Here is an 11,960-nt window from a genome sequence, read left to right as displayed (position 1 = left end):
ACTTTTCAAAATTAAATATTTTTTAAAAATAAAATATTGACTACCATGTAAAACTAATTATAAATAATAATAAATATATATATATATATATATGTTTATTTTTAGGGTATTATTTAATATTTTGACAATTTATAAATATTTGAGAAAAAAAAAATGTAAATTCTCCTCCGTACGCACCACATATTAGACTTTTTTTTTTTTTTTTTTTTTTTTTTTTTTTTTTTTTCCTAAAACCATTCTCTAAACCCTATTTTAGCTTCAGCCACCCCTCCCTCCTATCGACAGTCGCTGCACCGTGCTCCGCCTCACGCCGCTCGCCGCTCGCCGCTCGCTGCGCGGTACTATAATTGCCGCTACTTCTCCGATTCCGTGACGCATCGGCCACCGTCTTTCTTCGAGTTCTTATTATTCAATGTAATTTAAATAAGTGCATATGAATGTTATTATGTCCATGACTATCTTAATTGATGGAATGCTTTTTTTTTTTTTTTTTTTTTAAAAGCTATTTTTGTTTTTCGTTTATCTATGTGAAGATTCTAGGTGAAGATTTGGCGGCAATGTTGCGAAGAAACATTCGGCTGAGGAGGGAGTATTTGTACAGAAAGAGTTTAGAAGGCAAGGAGCGTTTGCTTTATGAGAAGAAGCGGAAGATTAGAGAAGCCCTAGAAGGTATTCCATCTCTTTGTTTGATTGTTTCTTACCTCCCCACTTGAGGAGGAAACGATATTGATCAAGAAAAATAAGGGAGAGTACGAAATAGGAGGATTAAATAGCCATGTACTTGTACAAAGAGTTCAAACAATTCTCAGTTAGCTTCTATATTCAAGACATGATAGTTACAATAGCGGTTTGAAGGAAGGCACAATCGTGGAAACTAAAAAAGATTGTATCCGAATTAATACGAGTAATTTAACAATATATATGTGAAGGTTGTTTTTAAGCAACCGCTGGAGCTCCCAAACTTGCAATCGTGAACTTCCAGATCATAATTTTGTGGATTTTTTCTACTGCAGAAGGAAAACCTTTTCCTACTGAACTCCGGAATGAGGAGGCGGCACTTCGTAAAGAAATTGAACTCGAGGATGATCTCACAGCAGGTACCATCCTCTAAGCATTCTTCAATTAAACAGGGAAGGTTAACACTTTTTCTTTTTCTTTTTTTTCTTTTTTTTTTGTTTGTAACCTTCTCCGAAGAATGACTGAATTAATGAGACTGTCATCTTTAAACCAATGACTTATCTGGGATCTTTAACCTCTAATGCCAATGGTTTTAAGAGCATTCTTTCTACCTTCTTTTCAATCATTTCACATTTCTTTTCCGAGCAAAGAGTTTACTCTTAAGAGTTAACGTGAGGGTATTTAATTATAGCATTCAAAATAGATCTTTCTTCATTAGCGTAGTTGGTAAGTTCTGGAATTTTTTTTAATTGTTTAATATTTATCCGAAGAAAAGAGAAAAATATTTTTCTTTATGCGTTAGATTTGAATGCCCATAGAATCATACGTTCATCAGAAAAGAAAGGTTTGATTAAGGATCATTTTGGGTGCCAAGAATCTTGTACCATAATTGTGGTTTGTGGAAATTACCACTCTCTCCTATGAAATCAGAGATTTATTATGTTACAGCAGGATCGGCAAGGGTGGATGGAGTGTTCTGGGAGACGTAGAGATTTTGGATAATTGTAAGAGGAAAATTAGAGGGGAGAAGGATGGGGATCATTGTGGCCACAGCATTTCAATTCTATGATTATTGGTACTCCATTGTAGAAGTGAAGATAATCTTGGGCTAGCCAGTATTTGTTGTCCAAATTCTTAACAGAGTTCTTGATTCTTAATATCACATTGTAAGTGCAAGTTGGTCTCTGGAAATTGTTGCTAATGCATGGCTGCCTTTTCGTGTACATCAAATTCAGTCCCAAGGACACACATTGATGATGAGTACGCAAATGCTTCACAAATTGATCCTAAAATTTTGATTACTACATCTCGGGATCCAAGTGCACCTTTGACCCAGTTTGCAAAGGTTGGCATAAACTATCCTTTTCTCCTTTGTAAATTTTGTATTAGGTATTATAGATTTTGGTCCTCACTGGAGTTTTATTGGCAATCTTGTAAACAGGAATTAAAAATTGTTTTTCCCAATGCACAACGAATGAATCGTGGTGGTCAGGTTAGTATTAATTTTGCCTACCTTATTGGTTTTTCTATTAACAGTTCATTTCTACATTTAGCCATTTCTTTGAATTTGGAATTTCTCGTTATTCGAGCTTTTTCAGACATAGCAGTACTTCGTTATGTGATAGTTGATACTTAAATACACGATTATTGTTTTTAAAATTAGTAGTGAACAGCAAGTGATAAATCCTGGTTATGGGTTGACTTTCGACAGTCAGCTTGTGAGGCTGTTAACAAGTCATGGGTGTTTTAATGCTGTGTTGTAAGATGACCGATTTTTCATAGATAAGCTAAGGTGTTTGTATGTTGTAGTGTTTTAGTTGGTCCAGCCAGGCATATTCATGAAATGTTTCTAATACTATAGCTTTGCCAGTTAGAAAATGATAGAAACTAGATTACTATATTAATAGCTTGCAAAATCAGAAAATATAGAAGAATGCCCTGTATTTTCTCTTGTGGAGTTGCATTTAAGATGATCGAACAGAAATCCTTTGCTTGGTGGTAAACTTATCTCCTCTTCATTTGTAGGCCTTTTGTTTGATTAAAATTTTCTGTTGTTCCTTAGGTGATCGCAGAGATTATAGAGACCTGCCGAGCTCACGAATTTACAGATGTTATATTAGTTCATGAACATCGTGGTGTGCCAGATGGTTTAATTATTAGTCACCTTCCTTTTGGTCCAACTGCATATTTTGGATTGTTGAATGTGGTAAGTGTTCTTTTGGAATTCATTATTTTTACTAATGGTTTTTGGCACTAGTTGGTGGAGCTTGTAGGCTAACCGTCTTTTCCAATTGAGGTTACAAGACATGAAATTAAGGATAAAAAAGCTATGGGAACGATGCCTGAGGCCTATCCACACATAATTTTGAACAATTTTACCACGAAGGTAACACACATTTTTATGATATGACGTCACCTTCTTATTTGACATACTTCATGAATGTCTATTAATTATCACCATGTGCTCTTTATTTTGATATTTGTATTGGATTTCAATATTGTATGATGTTAGACTGCTGAATTTAAAATTTCTATAGTAGAACACAATGAAACAAGCTGAAAAAAGAAAAAAACCTTCGGATGTACATTGTTATTAGCTATTATCTTCTTTTTTTTTTTTTTTTTTCCCTCCAAAGTTACTTAATTCCTTTCAAAGTAAATAATGTCTACTTTTCAGAGTTGGGATTTTCCTAATATTCCTACTATTGACATGCGGGTACCATTAATAGTCTTGTCATCATTTTGTTAGACACCTCATACTTACTGCAACATGAAATGTTCTATTTTATATTTTCTTCCTTTTTTCCCCATAAGTCTTCACCATTTATTCGAATGTTCTTGTTCTATTTGCCACCATATCCCATGTGTTTATGTGGTTGCATTTTGAGGACATCAATGCCTTAGTTTTCCTCATTCTCCCATTATGTAAAGATACTTTGTTAATCAGCTTCTCTTCCCATTTTTATTCTATTTCTCTGCATCCTATTGTCTTACATCGTTGTCCTATTTTTTATAGTTGGGTGAAAGAACGGCCAATGTCTTAAAGCATCTATTTCCTGTGCCGAAGCCAGATACCAAACGTGTGGTTACTTTTGCTAATCAGTCTGACTATATTTCATTCAGGTTGGTTCATTAAAATTTTTTCCCTAAAGAATGTTAAGTTGGTTTGATGAGCTTACTATGATACAATGATACTTAGGCTTAGTTTGGGATTGGTCTGCTTGTAGAAAAATCATCTACAGCATAGAGTTAATTAGTGTTTAGTGTTTGGTAAATAATAATAAATAAATTGTTGTAATTTAGCTATAGTGACCAAAATAGGCAGCCTCCGCATTTTGTGGGCTTTCTTTTTCATATGCCTTTGGTTTCTTTCGTTTTTTTCTTAATGAAAGCTTGGTTATCCATAAAAGAGAGACCAAACTAGGCATATTATTTTGACATTGATATTTAATATCCATTTTATTATGAGTTAATTGTTTACTTTCTTAAAAAAAAAGTTTACAAATGTATATGATCCAAATAACAAGTTATTTTGGTTAACCTATCATCAAATAGATGTTGAAAAAAAGATGATATATATAGAATGATTGAATTGGAATTTTAAAAACTTTGCGAGAGATGGAAATTTTTCAGAAGAAATTGTTTTAATTCATTGTCCTATTTTTTTTTTCTCCATGAAAGTTTGGCTATTCATCAAAAGAAGAAAATTTTTTCCAATTTATTTTTCTATACAGTCAATTTTCCATTTATTATTGTCTTTGAAATGGTCTCACGAAGGGAAATGTCCATTTAGTATTGTCTTCAGAAGTAACTCTTTTCTAATTTGTGCTTGTTTTCTTTGGTCATTTGAATTTAAAAAAAAAACTATAGGCATCATATTTATGAGAAGCATGGAGGTGCTAAATCAATTGAGCTGAAGGAGATTGGTCCACGGTTTGAATTGCGATTGTACCAGGTACCTATTCTATCATTCTGTACATTGCTTTGTCTATAGCCTGCATTTTAGATAGACTTTATACTGGAGAAACCATTTCAATAAACAAGGACAACCAAGCAATCGAGGTGTTCAAAACGTTAAAAGTATTTGATGGACAAATTAACAAGCACCATGGTCTTACCACATTATTATTATTATTCTGAATGACAATTCTAGTTTCTGAGCGTCTAGAGGCCCACATGGTTAAGAGAGATCCGAATTCTCTCTGGAGTGTCTGAGAATCAATTTTAAGATGGTCAAAAGATTATTGTCATAGTAAGCATGCCCATAGAAAAAGAAAATAAAACTTGCTCAAATAATTTTCTATTTATTTGATTTTAATAGAACAGAACTTGAATGGAGGATCAGATATTTTTCGACAAAAGTCGAGCTAGATAAAGTTCGGTGACAATATTTTCTGTAGTCCTTTTGGAGTTCATAGAATGAGAAACCAGAAAAAACAGCCAGACAAATTCAAAATGACTTCCAATGAACTCTGAACTAAAACGTTTGGTGCTTAATGATAATATTTTCTATCTTCCTCTTGAACCAGGATGCATATTTTTTATATAATCTTTTCTTGTCGATCATTCCTCGACCCATAATAATTTCACCAATCGTGCCTTGCTCGACCGCTTACGACCATTAACCATGTGTTGAGTATTGTTTTTGGCTGGCTATCAATATTTTGATATATACTAAATTGTTTTTGGTTGGTGCAGATAAAGTTAGGAACTGTTGACCAAACGGAAGCTCAGAATGAATGGGTGATTAGACCATACATGAAAACAACCAAGAAACGCCAGTTCCTTGGTGATTGAGAAAATCTGCTAAAGAAGCAGGTTGTATTCTACCTTTTTTTTTTATTGCATAATCACATTTTTATCAAAGATTATATATTTTGTTCGGTTGGGGATACTAAATTATATCTAGAGAATTGATCGATCTAGTTGAATCTTTGTATCAAGTAAGCTAGCTAGCTTTGTTTTTTGACATAATGGTTGGTTGGGGATACTAAATATTCTCTAGATTATTCATAGATTTAGTTGAATCTTTGTATTAGAAAGTTAGTTGTGTTTTTTTTCTATTAATTTCTCATTTTAATTTAAAGATTTCACTTTTTGAACTCCTAGTTTGCTAAATTTTCACAATCCAATTACTCTATCTTGATTTGAGACCATAAATCTCCGCCTATATTTTGGCATAGATTCATACAAATTAAAAGTTATCGAAATGGATAAAGAAATAATGAGTTCCTTCGTTTCTATGGTTACTTCTTAAACGGTGTTGTCTTCTCTATACACCGGAGTTCTTTTTATTTCATCAATGTTATTGTTAACTTGTATCGTTCATTCTCTTTGGTTCTACTCATGAATTAGCTAGTAATCTGAGTTACATGGAACACAAAATCATTTACAAAACGCTCAGCTTAGATCTGGTTTGTCTCAAACATCCACTATAAAATCCATTTCGAGTTGGTCCAAAAAAAATTCTCAATTCGAGTATCGAATATATTTTGAAATTTTAGAAAATTTTAGAAATCTTACCCTCACAATTGTCATTGGATGTGAGACTTCCATCGTATTAGGCCAAAGTGGACTCCAAAATTGTTGGTAAACGACCAAATTAAGGAACATATGTGTCTTGTCCTATGTTTTTGTTCATTGATTTTGTTTTGTTTTATTGTCTTTCTCTACAAAAATAAATAAATATATAAATAAATAAAAATTATAGTTACGGAGTAAATTAACTACACAATCTAATATAATAATTAAATTTCTAATTACATAAAAAAAAAAAAAAAAAATCACTAGAATGAATATAAGTATGGACCTCAACAACAAGAACACAAGCCAAAATAAAATTATTCAAAATTTGAAATTCAACCATAGTTTAGATTTTGGTTATAAGATCGTAAATCGTAAGTAGATAATCACCTTGATGACCATAAGACCGATCATCTAAAAACACGAAGTGAGTGATTTACGCAAGAGAAACCGCCATCGACGAGGAGATTGTCTCCGCTGATGTATCGAGCCTCGTTGCTAGCCAAGAACAAGACAGCATTGGCAACATCTTCAACCTCTAGATCCACTCCTTGCAAATTAGCATTCTTTCCAGTAAACTCACGAAAGCCTGTAATCACATCCTCCGTTCTTTCCTCTTCATGCAAGTGAGCAAAAGCCAAGGACGTTGGAACTGCATAAGGCGACACACAATTCACACGAATTCCGTATTGTCCGAGCTCGGCTGCAACGCTTCTCGTAAGCCCCAGCACGGCGTGCTTCGAGCTTATGTAATGATGCGGTCCTATTCCCCCTATGACGCTACCGATGCTAGCAAGCGATATGATCGATCCTTGTTTGTTTGGAATCATGACACTAGCAGCATGTTTCATTCCCATGAAAACTGCCTTCACATTGATATCAAAAACCTTCTCGAACTCCGATACGTCGACGTTGCGAATATCGGAAGAGGGTGTGCCTGAGATCCCAGCATTGTTCACCATTATGTCAAGTGTACCAAACTTACTTACGGTCGTGTCGACTGCACGACGAACGTCGTCTTCCACAGTGACATCACAATGAGAATAAAAAGTGTTCAAGTCGTCGTTGCCACCGAGGTCTTCATGGAGACGACGACCGAGCTCGTCCTGCACATCGACGAAACAAACCTTTGCACCATGTCTGTGGAAGAGGCGCACAATGGCCTCTCCAATGCCAGAGGCTCCACCAGTGACCAATGCCACTTTCCCTAATAACCTGAAAATGGTAAGAATCAATCGAAGACTTCATATCAATTTGAGACATTATTCATCGTTCGGATCATAACGAATAATCGACAATCGAACATATCGACGCATCAATACAATCAAAATCAACCAAATCTATACGATATAATTGACTCCATTCGCCATTCGGGATTTGAAAGGCAACGGTAGCTTTAAAAATGACCATAAGCAAGCAGAACAATTAGTTACCAAATCCAGCAAACAACAAAGGGTTCATTTTATTTGGTAACAATCAACAAACAGGACATGTTTCAAGCACAAAAAGAGTTAAAAAAAAAAAAAAAAGCTCATTTTTGTTGATAATATTCACATGGTTAATTCACCAATGAACCGAAGGCCAACCCGCAAAAAGTGACGATACTCGAGTTCGAACACAAGATCTACACGTCTGATATCATGTTAAACCACAAATCAACCAAAAAGCTTAAACGTTACGATACTTACACTCTCAGTCTAATTGTAACGGCCCAAACCCACCGCTATTAGATATTGTCCACTTTCGACTTTTCTATCCGGGCTTAGGCCGTTACACTAATAATCATTTTGTTACTATTTCTTAGCTTTCTTGGATTGTTATTCATACAAAAGAAGAAAAATGGTAAAGTGGGTTTGATAAAGAACAACTTTTATTAGTTCCTCTTTCCCACATGCCATGATTCGAAACATTACAGAACCTTAAACGAATCAAATTCGATTTAGATTTATATACTCTTAAAGAATCCCAAGTTACTTCAAAAGGGAAACTATGAACCAAATGAAATCTCTCCAAAAACCCATCAAAACAAGCACTGAATTCAATCAAAAACAGAGTAAATCAACAACCCTTTTGAAACTGAAAAGAAACAACAAAAGGGTTTCCATCAAAACTTCAAATTCCCAAAAGGGTCACAATTTCTGATCCAAAAACAAAACAAGCAAGCAAGCCCTTTTAAAAGACCAGATCCACAAGAACAAGAACAAGAACACTAACAAGAACGCGAACGCGAACAAGAACAAGAACAAGAACAGGAACAGGAACAATCACCTCTGGGGTACGAGAGAAGAAGAAGAAGATTCAGCAGTGGCCATTTCTCGACTGTGTGTGAGTTTCTTGCAGAGAGGGCTGCATAGGAATGGAAGTTTGAAGACGTTTGTTTGGATGTGGGCGTGTCTAAATGGAAGGAAACGACAATTTGCACGTGGTTCAGACAGCTGATGTCGCCAACACACATAGCCAATTGGATATTTTAATGAGGCGTTGCAAAATCTTTCCTCTGTTCTTGGACTTTTCTCTTGAGCCAAAATATGGAAGTTTGTTTTTTTTTTTTCTTTACTTTTTAATCTGTCTCTTCCGTTCTTGGGATGTGAATTTTGGACTCTTTTAATGATTATTATGTTGATCGTTTCATTTTTTGAAGCGTTTTTTTTTTTGTACGACATTTAAGAGTTTTCAAACCGTTCAATCGTAAATGTCGAAAAGTAAAGAGATTTGAACTTCTAAACCTTTGGTCAAAAGTATATCTTTACTTAGTTGAATTATTGCGAGATCCCACATCGGTTGGAGAGAGGAATAAGTGTGGATGTGGAAACCTCTCCGTAATAAACGCGTTTTAAAATTGTGAGGGTGATGATCATACGTAACGGGTCAAAGTGAATAATATCTGTTAGCGGTGGGTTTGGGCTGTTACAAATGATATCAAAGCTAGGCACTGGGTGGTGTGTCAGCGAGAACGTCGAGAGGGTAAGGGAGTGGATTGTGAGATTCAATATCGGTGGGAGAGGAGAACAAGCATTCCTTATAGGGATGTGAAAACTTCTCCCTCCCTAACAAATACGTTTTTTAATCGTGAGGCTGACGTCGATACGTACCTTTTGGGTGTTAGGAAAATTGACCGTTTATTATAATGAAAATATCTAGATATTTGCCTTACATTACGGCTTACCATATTTAAAACGACAAATAATTGTATTTATTTATTATTCTTTCCTTTTTATTGTTCTTTTTATATTATTTGTAATTTACAGTATTTCTCTATTCTCTAAATGATTATAAAGAGAGAACTTTTATCACTGGTTTCAACAAACATTTTTGATAGGGATGTGGAAACTTATCCGTAACAGACGCGAGATCGTGAGGCTGACGGTGATATATAACGAGTCAAAACGGACAATATTTGCTAGTGGAGGGCTTGGACAGATACAAATAGTATAGAGCTAGCCACTGGAGAGTATACCAGCAAGGACGCTGAAATCGTAAGGGAGGTGGATTGTGAGATCCCACATTGGTTGAGAGGGAAACATGCATTCCTTATAGGGATGTGGAAACCTCTCCGTAACAGACATGTTTCAAACTGTGAGGCTGATGATGATATGTAACGAACCAAAGCGGACAATGTCTGCTAGCCGTGGGCTTGGGCTGTTACAGTTATGCTTAAGTTCAGTCGAATAACGCTTAATGTCGAGGGTTTAGGGTTTCAAAATCCTTCCCTCTCAATGTACAGAAGCAGATAAATTTGAACTTCTTAACAGGTAAGTTATGCTCGGGTCTCTTACAAATATGAAAGAAGATAGACAAGAAAGAAATACGAGGAGCATTTTCTTATTAAAGAAGATATGATTTATTTTTGTATTTATATCGGTACAGTGGTATTTTACTGATGACTCGAGTCTTCTAGAAGAGGTAGGCTATTTCTACGCTAAATTGCTTGCCTATTATTGTCACAATGATTGTTGGATAAAGACAATTAAATTAATAAAAATATTCATTTAAAAAAACATTTTTGAATTTTAAAAAATAACTAATCCTCTTAAATTTTTAAAAAATTTTAAGATGCTCGTGCCATTAGTTTCGAATAAAAACTATTAATATTTTTAAAAACTTCAAAGTATTAAAAAAAATAATAATAATAATAAAGGAAACATCTCCGAGTAGACGCCCCAAAAGACTTGGAGATGTACTTTGGTCGACACTTGAGAGTCACTTTAGACTCCACTTTCGAGGATAATAATTTAGTAATCACGGATCTCTACAATGGTATGATATTATCCACTTTGAATATAAGTTATTCTTTAACCGATGTGAGATCTCACAGTCCACACCGCCCACTGTCCTCGTTGGCACACCACCTAGTGTCTGGTTTGATACCATTTGGAACACAACTTAAACTCACCGCTAGTAAATATTGACCGCTTATAGGAAATGGTTCATTCCTATCTCCAATCAACGTGGGATCTCACAAAAATGCAACACTTTTATTTGTTTATATTCACAATTTTTATAACTATTTCTTCTACGAGAAATTATTAATCTTTATTTTTTGGTTGAAATATCGTTTGTCTCTGAACTTTGAATTTTGTTCTATCTTGTTTTATGTATTTTCATGTCAAAATTTAGGTCGTGTATATTACGCTCTGCTTTTCGAAAAACTCGAGCTATAGACTCTCAATTAATGACGTGAAATATTTGAAAATACACATAAATTTTGGATATTAATTAAAAAAAAATGCATAATTTGCTTTATAAAAGCAAGGAAGGATATATCTTTCTTAAAGAACTAAAGTGGATATTAATTAAAAAGGAGAAAAAAAGAAAAGAAAATAAAAATGGAAATGACATTTATTATTATTTATTTTTTAATTTCAAAGATAGAATATTAAAAGTTTATTCTCTAAAATAATAATTATTTGGTATTATTGCTTAATTGGTAAAAGATTAGGTTGAACCATCTTAATTATCACAAAAATATAATAATAATAATAAAGAAAATATATTTATCTCAAAAATTATTGTAAGTATTAATTAAATTAATAATAATAAATATTTTTTTGTTTGTTTATACGACTAAAATAAAATATCTAAAAATTTAAGAATTAAAGATCGAATTGCGATTTAATTTACTAGATAAATAAATTTTTAATTCAAAATTTCTTAAGTTTATCGAGGCCGAATTGATTTTAAATTACGTGTTTAATCCATTGACTTTAACGAGTTTTGTATTTATTTAATTTATGAATTAAAAAAACTTACAAAATTTTAAAATATAATTAATTTAGTAGAGTGGTAAATTAAAAGTAATAAAAAAATTAAAAATTATATTTGTAATTTTAAATAAATATAAATATCAAATTTTCATATAATGATTGAATTTCATTATAATTTCCCAATTTATTTACATATAAAAATAAATTTAATTACCCAATCAGATAATGTAATTATTACTGATTTTCAAATTTGAAATTAAAAAAAAAAAGGAAAATCAGTGAAATATTGGTTACTTTTTTGAGTTGATGTGATGGGGAACACCATAATAACGTGGAAACGCACACACCAGAATTTGGCAGATTTTAAATTAATTTAAATTATAAATTAAATGCTTCTAATTTATTTAGTTAAGTTTAAAAATTATTTAAAAAAATGAAAGAACTCCAAATTTCCATTTTTTAATTTTTTTTAAAAGAAATGTGAATTCATAAAAAATATTAAAGTTTAAAAATTATTTAATATTTTTAATTAAATTATTTATAATTTTAAATTAT

The 11,960-nt window shown here is 33.0% G+C and overlaps 2 protein-coding genes across 3 annotated transcripts; one reads left to right on the top strand and one right to left on the bottom strand.

Moving 5' to 3' along the window:
- Positions 1–223: 223 nt before the first annotated feature.
- Positions 224–5,780, top strand: IMP4 (Ribosomal RNA processing Brix domain protein). Of its 2 annotated transcripts, none has more exons than XM_023694012.2 (10): positions 224–414; positions 503–669; positions 1,014–1,097; positions 1,914–2,023; positions 2,120–2,170; positions 2,741–2,884; positions 2,975–3,064; positions 3,695–3,801; positions 4,549–4,633; positions 5,377–5,780. In XM_023694012.2, the coding sequence occupies exons 2-10, from the start codon at positions 558–560 to the stop codon at positions 5,473–5,475; spliced, it is 882 nt and encodes a 293-aa protein (XP_023549780.1). In that variant the 5' UTR covers positions 224–414; positions 503–557; the 3' UTR covers positions 5,476–5,780. The 2 variants fall into 2 exon arrangements, with proteins under 2 accessions (XP_023549780.1, XP_086985686.1); XM_087129560.1 differs by having other exon boundaries at positions 225–414; positions 534–669.
- A 717-nt stretch (positions 5,781–6,497) lies between these two features.
- On the bottom strand, positions 6,498–8,657 carry ABA2 (NAD(P)-binding Rossmann-fold superfamily protein). The gene is made up of 2 exons (XM_023694009.2): positions 8,470–8,657; positions 6,498–7,416 (listed from the first exon to the last, which is right to left on the bottom strand). The coding sequence occupies exons 1-2, from the start codon at positions 8,511–8,513 to the stop codon at positions 6,612–6,614; spliced, it is 849 nt and encodes a 282-aa protein (XP_023549777.2). The 5' UTR covers positions 8,514–8,657; the 3' UTR covers positions 6,498–6,611.
- Between the last annotated feature and the right edge of the window lie 3,303 nt (positions 8,658–11,960).

Source organism: Cucurbita pepo, chromosome 13, assembly GCF_057944985.1.
Source record: "Cucurbita pepo subsp. pepo isolate OVF chromosome 13, ASM5794498v1, whole genome shotgun sequence".
Classification (NCBI taxonomy): domain Eukaryota; kingdom Viridiplantae; phylum Streptophyta; class Magnoliopsida; order Cucurbitales; family Cucurbitaceae; genus Cucurbita; species Cucurbita pepo.
The sequence above is the reverse complement of the archived record's forward strand: the minus strand, read 5'-3'. Positions and strand labels throughout refer to the sequence as shown.

Excerpts from the sequence above, each read along its gene's own strand:
- ABA2 (XM_023694009.2), bottom strand. The coding sequence starts at position 8,513 with ATGGCCACTGCTGAATCTTCTTCTTCTTCTCTCGTACCCCAGAG. Across the intron at positions 7,417-8,469 it reads TCTTCTCTCGTACCCCAGAG|GTTATTAGGGAAAGTGGCAT; the intron begins GTGATTGTTCCT and ends TACCATTTTCAG.
- IMP4 (XM_023694012.2), top strand. The coding sequence starts at position 558 with ATGTTGCGAAGAAACATTCGGCTGAGGAGGGAGTATTTGTACAGAAAG. Across the intron at positions 1,098-1,913 it reads CGAGGATGATCTCACAGCAG|TCCCAAGGACACACATTGAT; the intron begins GTACCATCCTCT and ends CATCAAATTCAG. Across the intron at positions 2,024-2,119 it reads CTTTGACCCAGTTTGCAAAG|GAATTAAAAATTGTTTTTCC; the intron begins GTTGGCATAAAC and ends TCTTGTAAACAG.